This window comes from Enoplosus armatus, chromosome 17 (genome assembly GCF_043641665.1).
Source record: "Enoplosus armatus isolate fEnoArm2 chromosome 17, fEnoArm2.hap1, whole genome shotgun sequence".
Classification (NCBI taxonomy): Eukaryota; Metazoa; Chordata; class Actinopteri; order Centrarchiformes; family Enoplosidae; genus Enoplosus; species Enoplosus armatus.
The window spans coordinates 15,454,743-15,462,451 of NC_092196.1; the positions used below are offsets into that span (position 1 = coordinate 15,454,743).

The following is a 7,709-nucleotide window of genomic DNA, read 5'->3' on the forward strand; positions in this document are numbered from 1 at the left end:
GCAAAGCGAGAGGAGTCACTACCACTCACTACCGTGTTTGCCAAAGTGCCCGTATGTGGCTACAGTACACAGTTCGTGTTTTCAGTGGTTTTATGTAAAGTATTTATTTTGCGCCAGGCTTACTTGACTACATTAGCTTGAGACATCATTTGGTTAATCATAAATACATCTTCTTTGCCAAAAACAACTGTATTTACTGTTATTTTCGAAGACGCATGCGTATATCCATTCTGTCTTCCTGTCTACCGGTTAACTGAAACCACAAATGTTTAAGCGCTGTGACGGTAAGTATAGTTACACTTGTTATGTCTTTTTTAAAAGATACATTGTTTTTTTCTGTTTGCTATGTTGTCACGCGTAAATGTGCCCTTCAGCACGACTTTCGTTGTAGTCGGTTTTTGCTTCCTGAATATCACCTCTCATCCTGCTCTCTGTAATCTCTTTGCCACAACCTACAACAGATTGTACACAATCATCATGGCGACACAGGATGGTGGGTATTGAGAAAATATTGCAGTATTTCCTTCATATCTTTGCATTGAGCCTAAACACTGTTAATGAAATAACACATATTTGTAATTGACATGCTAATATATGACGCTATTAATGCAGTGTAATGTAAATGTACGTCTCTCCGTAACGTTATTCTTTAAATGTTCACCAGGGTTGTAGCTAGCTAACGTTAACGGTAGCTAACATCAGTCAAATTTAGCTAGATTTGTGGAGGACTAAAGTTAATGTCAGGAGATTTAACCAGTGTTAGGTTTGAATTGGTTAACTTTTGCTGCGAAAGAGCTAACTAAATATGGTTAGGTTACGAATGGTAACGACGAAGTACCAACGCACAGTATGTTACGTTAACGTAACCAGTAAGGCCAACCGTTTTACAAGATCCAGTGTTTTACGAGGGCATATTTCGTTCAAAAAACATTTCTGCTTAGGTCCAGGCGCGGTTCGCTCTTCTTTATCCCCTCGGCCAACACATAAGCAAGAATAGTCGCTTAGATTAAACAAATCAGCAATGGAAAGAGCTAGAAAGACCACGAGAGAGAGAGACAGAGAGGGGGTGAGCAGACAAAGCGAAACTAGACTTCATTACACACATTATACTGTTGACGCATAGTTACACTTTCATACTTGAGCTATGTAGTGTGAGGAAGTATGTGGAAATGCATATAAAACAAATATCATTTATTTTATCAAAAGAGAGCCGTAAGACTTAAGAAACAAACCTTAAGGAGTAAACTACTGTATTTACTACATTTTACTATTTGCTGTTTATTAAATTAAAGGCTCTACAATTAAGAGACTTGGTGGATTTAAAAATGGTCAAATGACAAAATCATGTTTAAAGTAAGAAATAACGTACTTCCTGAAAGTTGTTAAAATCAGAGATAGACAGTATGACTTGAGAGGAATGTAATGTGTAAAAAAACAAAAGGTAAGAAGTTTTTCTTTATCAGAGTTGGTAAGTCATCCAGGTCCAGACACATTTCATCTCTCCAGCATTTGCTGGTCGAAATAGCAAACAATAGTTTTTAAAAAATTAGGAACTGAAGGGTTGAAGCACACTCTGTAAATACAAAAAATACAAAAATAATATTTTAATTGGCAAATATAAAATGCATGATCAAAATGGCATATTGGCATTAGCATGGTACAAATGGGTTTTCATTATGGTTACTAAATAAAAATAATAACTGATAGCATTCCCTAGAAACACAGATCTTCAGTCCTGCGTAGACTGCACATACTGTACACCTCTGTGGTCCGTAGGTGTAAGTGTAAGTGTGTAAGTGTATTTCTGCATCTAAATCAATGTTTTCATGCTCTTCCAGGAAGTGAAGAAGTCACAATGGAAACTGAGGTAAAGCCAAAAGAAGCTGAACCACTAGGTGAAGATGCTGAAAAAGGTGACACAGAAACTACGTCTCACACAGATGCAGGAAACACCACAACTCAGGACTCTAGTATTAGCAATGGGGACGACGCAGACGACAAGCGGGAGATGGTGGATTTGAAGATTATCTGGAACAAGAATAAATATGATCTGAAAATTCCTGTTGATAACACCGGAGCAAAACTAAAAGAGAGCATCCATTCACTCACTGGTAAGAGCACACAGTAGTTCACCTTACGCTAAATGTTATGGTAAAAACGTAATTAATGTTCTCCTTTGTCTTCCAAGGTCTTCCACCGGCAATGCAGAAAGTGATGTACAAAGGATTGCTTCCAGAGGACAAGACGCTACGTGAAATAAAGGTTACAAATGGTGCAAAAATAATGGTGGTAGGATCTACAATAAATGATGTATTAGCTGTGAATACACCCAAAGAGGTCATCCAGCAGGAAGTTAAAGCTGAAGAGAACAAGAAGGAGCCCTTATGCAGCCAAAAGGTAAGATTAATGTCTGCAGAATAGAGTAAAATATTGATGGAGTTTCTTGATTTTAAACCTGCACTGTTATTTCAGCAACACAGGAAGGTTTTGGACAAAGGTAAACCAGATGACATAATGCCAGCTATTAAAGGAACAAAGGTGAGAGAAGATGGTTATTGTTTGCCTTGTGTTGACTGCCACAGCTGCCCAAAGCTGTTTCCACAGATGTATGTGGACGATATCATTTCAATACCAGACACTGTGACTAACCGCGTTGTCCCGCTAACAGGAACGATTACCAACAGTGCCTTTAGCCGGAATGTTTAACAAGTCCGGAGGAAAAGTTAGACTCACTTTCAAACTGGAGCAAGATCAGTTGTGGATTGGAACAAAGGGTGAGATTACAGCTGGCTTCATTTAGCTGAATTTACTGCAACACAAATACGCCGATAATTAAATTTTCTTCATTTTTTTTCTGCAGAGAGAACGGAGAAAGTCCCGATGGGCTCCATTAAAAACGTAGTGTCTGAACCCATTGAAGGCCATGACGACTATCACATGATGGTAACCGTTTGCTACCTGCTATGTCAGATTTATCTGTTTTGTGAAAAGTCATAATGCCAAATGCCCCGAGGCTGAGACACGTGTGCATGGGGGTCATGTAACTAAGCAAAGCTAAGAAGGTGAAATGCATTATTTATTAATTGTATAGGGAACAGCAAAGGAACAGGCCAGATATATGTTTTGAAATTCATTACATTTATGTAAATTTATTTAGTTCAGTTATGCTTTGCTGCTGTCTATAAAAGGTCATTTGTGGAAGTGAACAGTGCAGGGTGAGCTGTTCACTGAAATCACTGTAGTATGTGTGCATCAGAGTGATGGGGTCATCGTTGCTGTTTTGGGCTCTGCAGTGGTGCGGGAAATGTCAGTGCTTTCTCTAGATTAACCTTTCTGTCTAAAGGCACTCCTGTTCTTCATTGTCAGTGAAATAGAAGTTCCAGAACAAGTCACTTAATTGAATCAGGTCGTCTCCTGGAGATCAAGGTCTATTTTTGAAGAGAATAAAGAATATAAAGTTTAGGAGAATGTAATAACGCTCAGTTGATGATTCTGAATATCAGATGTGTTTTTGAACTTGATGTTGCACTGAAGGACGTCTTCTAACTGTAATTACCAACAGCATCTTTTATCTCTTATTGGTATCCTGTACTTTTTACACGAATGGGAAGTAAACAAGACTAGAAAAGTAATCTGATAAATTTCAATTGAGTACAAACTGACAGTTTAATGTGAATTTCATGGCAGTTGGCCACAAGTACAAAAAAAATGTTGAACAGAACATCTTATCTACTGTATGAGTGGAAAGTTGAGGGAATTTCCAGATTTTGATTTTCCTGCCTCCTTGTTTTTGAGGTCTACTACCACCTCCCACTGACAGATTGTGATCGGACTGTGTAGCCAATAACAATGTGTGGGAGTTTGTTACTGTCCAGTTCAGACGTGTTTCATGGTGTGGATCACAGTATATACACTGGATTGATACAGTCACATCGTAGCTTTTAGAACCAATTTATTCATCTAAATCAATGTGTTGTTACACTACAGGCGTAGTAGCGTGGCAGCAGAGTGGAATTACAGCGTCATTGCTTTGTGTTGTAACGTTTTGGCTCAAGAATGAAAAGTGATGCCAGCGACTCACTTAAAGCATTTTCCTGCATCACTGAGGAGGTGATCATGTATGAGGAGTAGATGGAAGAGGAGATGATGATGTTTTAAATTGGCAGGGTGAACAGCAGCATGGGAGAATATAAAAGGCACATTCATTTTTGCATTTCGGATGGCTTTTGGAGTGATTAAGTGGGCAGTAATATACTGCAAAGGACTTTTGCCTCTCTTAAGAGAGGCAGTGTTGCGTACAGTATGCTCAGCTATCAGGTCTTTGAATGTTGATTTATTTAAAAACATTGTTATGTTGCAAACATGCAGAAATCTAAATTGTCATGCAGGTCATTCCAGTTGACTTGATTTTAAATGGTTAAATCTAATTTGATACCTACAGATGTTATGTTGATTTGCATCTGAAACCATTTGTTGGTATTTACATAGCATGTGAACATCTGTAAACTCATTAAATGTGATTTTGTTCCCCACTTTTTAGGCTTTTCAGTTGGGTCCAACAGAAGCTTCTCAATATTGGGTCTACTGGGTGCCTGCACAGTTTGTCGATGCAATCAAAGACACAGTCCTTGGAAAATGGCAGTATTTCTAATGTGCCTCTTTTTTTGACGATGAACTGGGATTGAGAGGAGGAGCCAATGATAAACGAATCTGGAGTCAACAGCGAGGCTTAAGGAACTTCTTGGAATATATTGGAAGGAAACGGACGGGTGCCTGTGGACTAATCATATTGTTTTTAGGTTAAAAGTGCACTATGTGGCAGCATAACATTTCTCAGCCCTGTTGATCGTTCAAGGTTTTCAGCAAATGCAAGAGAAAATGATGAAACAATTGTACAGAAATTGCTAACACTTTTCTTCAGTTATTCTTAAAGAAATAAAACTTATTTAATGAAATGAATTCACAAGGGTATTGTTGTTTTTATCCACCCAAACTTTGTCTACATTTATTTATAATTCACTTTGTGTGGAACCAAAGTGTGCAGGTCTTCACAGTTTGTCTTTGCAAAACTGCTCAAACTCTGTCTAGTTGTGTAGGGGCTTTGAGTGAACAGCAATCGTCAGGTCCTGCCACAAGTTGTGGATCAGATTTGAGGTCCGGACTCTCCCAAGTAGCAGTTCCCTTGCAGCATGTTTTTTCCCAGGATGTCTCTGTATACATTCACAAACCTTCCTGGCCTGCTGAAGTGTGTGGTGTTTGGCTTATATTAAACCTAGCTTTTAGTATGACAGCCAAAATGATTGATCTCTTTGTTTGTATGTAACCCACATAAAGTGCTTTATTCAGCAGAACACCTCTGAATAGAGGAAATTATACTGTGTTTAAAAACGTATATTAGGCTGGTATTTCAAACTGCTTTATTTCCCTGGACATACTGGGGTTAGTAAAATTAATACAGAATGACATAAATAAACAGCCCTGTATTTAAAACATGAAAGTATAGTCAAAAGCAGAGGTGATGCTTTTACTGTGAAGGACTCCAGACCGGAACTGACTACGCCCACATCTTCCGGCACAACTCATGCTTGGCGGGACGCGGATAAACTTTCCCAGCCTGAGACCACCGTCCAAAGACGGCAGAACTTAGTGATGTTCAAAACCATGAACACAACCGTAGAGAGGAAACGCCCGCCGCCCGTTAAAGTGTTGTCCGGTCAGCTGAGGACGGCAGAGAACCGGGGGACAGCCGACAGCGGGGATGGATGTGTTATCCGGCTGGGCAGGGGTCGCTCTCTGCTGGTCTCTCTGGTGTGGATGCAGGGGACTGTGCTGGAGGTCCAGCTGGACAGTAACACCGTGCTGCTGATGGACGAGACGGGGACCTTTGCTGTTCAAGGCGTCAACAACATTCCCAAAGGGAAACCATGTTTGTCCCAAGGTAAATAAACAGACTGAAGTCGGTTTCTGATTCGTTAATAAGTCATATTAAGAGCAGGAGACTGTTTTAGGTGCAGTGTACCTTTGTTTCACTTTTCTACAAATCAGGTCTAGATTAAAAAAAAGATTTAATAAATAAAAACTGCTGTATTTAAATCAGGAAAGCAAATGCCCCAAGACCCCCAAGGGCCCAGATAGGCCCAGGCCCACAGTATGTCAAATGGTTACTGGTAAGTTTGTTGAATGTGAATATGCACAATAGGGCTGCAACTAACAATTATTTTTATTATCGGTTAATCTGCCAATTATTTTATTGGTGAATCGATTGGTCATTTAGTCTATAAAATGTCAGAAAACAGTGAAATACTTATTTGGACTAGCTAAACAGAGAGAGAGTCTGATGACTGTACACATCTGTATGATTTATTTATTATGTTTATGTGATCCATCCAGATCTGGATTTCTCTGGTCTTATTTTATCTCAGTAGAGAAAAACGCTGAAATGTCCCTTTTTTATTTTCAAAAGTAGAACTGAAATTTCTGTCGGCTTTCATAAAAATATCTAGGATCTGGAAATTGAAAATGATGTTACCACATTCAGTCAGTCAAGAAATGTTTCAAGTTCCTTCTTAAATTGCTAATACATTTCAAACAAAATGTGTAGGTGAGGCTGTAGACATTTCTTACAGCACACATTTTATATTTGAGCAGGAAAAGCACAGTTGTAACTGAAAACATCAACTTTGCCTTTGTCCCATTTAAATGTCCTTTAAGCCACATCACTGAGCCAGAACCTGAAGCTGGTAAAACTACCCAGAATGCAACTATCGTTATTGTTACTTCCACCTGCATTTGACCAGCAAAACCATCTCACAAATGAGACCACAGTGCAGTTTGTCTAATTGTCCTGGTTTATTAACATGATTAACGTTTATCAACCAGCATTGAGCATTGTGTCCCTTAAGCAGGAACATTAAGCTTAAAAATGTAAGAAACAGCTACATCTCCCTGCATCACCATCCTTGTTTCCTTGAATCTATTGTCACTGAACAATTTACCACCTGCTGCTGTTTTTACAGGCAAATATGTCATGGTGATGGGTGTCATCCAGGCCATCTCCCCGGAGCCAGTCATCCGTGCAGTGAAGATGGCAGACCTCTCCGAGCTCGCCGCGCTTCACAGACGGATGTGGAAGCTGGAGGTGGAGGAGCTGCAGCAGGTGTTGGCCTGAATGCAGAGCTGTTGGTGGAAATGCTGCCTTGCTGGTGGCAGGACGACCTGCGCCTGTCACACGCTTCCAGCTTCCTGCTGGGGATTCAGTGACTCTTGACAAACGAAAAACTATGTCACAGGACTGAACAGCGGATTCTCCTCGATGTCGGGCTCCTGACGGGGAGGTATGAAGCAAGAGTGGAGACTTGGAGTGTGATGTTCGGAGGGTTTACAGTGTAGCACACATATAGCTGAAGTGCACCTCCTCAGTAGAATTGCTGACACACTAAAAACAGGTTATGAGCTCTCCAACAATCTTTCTTAAATTGTTACCTCCTATCATTTGAAATGTCTTGTCAGATTGCACCACTGGCATCTTCTTTGTTCTTTTAGAGCAGATATAAGATGGTTATACAAATATTTAATAAAGATGATTTAGATTTTAAACTACTCTGCCTACTTTTCTCTACTGAATTTAAAAACACATACTGCATCAGGATTGACACATTGAGAATGTGTAAGGAAAAGGTTTTTCAAGGACAAAATATTAAGAACCATAT

At 39.6% G+C, this 7,709-nt stretch overlaps 2 protein-coding genes across 2 annotated transcripts; both read left to right on the top strand.

Annotated features, from left to right (window-relative positions):
• Window positions 1–473: 473 nt before the first annotated feature.
• Window positions 474–4,959, top strand: ubfd1 (ubiquitin family domain containing 1). Its single transcript, XM_070923523.1, has 7 exons — window positions 474–493; window positions 1,839–2,111; window positions 2,189–2,397; window positions 2,473–2,538; window positions 2,669–2,774; window positions 2,861–2,943; window positions 4,541–4,959. The coding sequence occupies exons 1-7, from the start codon at window positions 478–480 to the stop codon at window positions 4,649–4,651; spliced, it is 864 nt and encodes a 287-aa protein (XP_070779624.1). The 5' UTR covers window positions 474–477; the 3' UTR covers window positions 4,652–4,959.
• A 641-nt stretch (window positions 4,960–5,600) lies between these two features.
• Window positions 5,601–7,548, top strand: rmi2 (RecQ mediated genome instability 2). Its single transcript, XM_070923903.1, has 2 exons — window positions 5,601–5,938; window positions 7,017–7,548. Exons 1-2 carry the CDS (start codon window positions 5,650–5,652, stop codon window positions 7,166–7,168), a joined length of 441 nt encoding a protein of 146 aa, XP_070780004.1. The 5' UTR covers window positions 5,601–5,649; the 3' UTR covers window positions 7,169–7,548.
• Window positions 7,549–7,709: the final 161 nt, after the last annotated feature.

What these genes read in the sequence shown, in the direction of transcription:
- ubfd1 (XM_070923523.1), top strand. An exon ending in AGCCCTTATGCAGCCAAAAG is followed by an intron (nt 2,398 to 2,472) that starts GTAAGATTAATG and finishes CTGTTATTTCAG; the next exon opens with CAACACAGGAAGGTTTTGGA. An exon ending in CAGCTATTAAAGGAACAAAG is followed by an intron (nt 2,539 to 2,668) that starts GTGAGAGAAGAT and finishes TCCCGCTAACAG; the next exon opens with GAACGATTACCAACAGTGCC.
- rmi2 (XM_070923903.1), top strand. Translation starts at nt 5,650, where the DNA reads ATGTTCAAAACCATGAACACAACCGTAGAGAGGAAACGCCCGCCGCCC. An exon ending in GAAACCATGTTTGTCCCAAG is followed by an intron (nt 5,939 to 7,016) that starts GTAAATAAACAG and finishes CTGTTTTTACAG; the next exon opens with GCAAATATGTCATGGTGATG.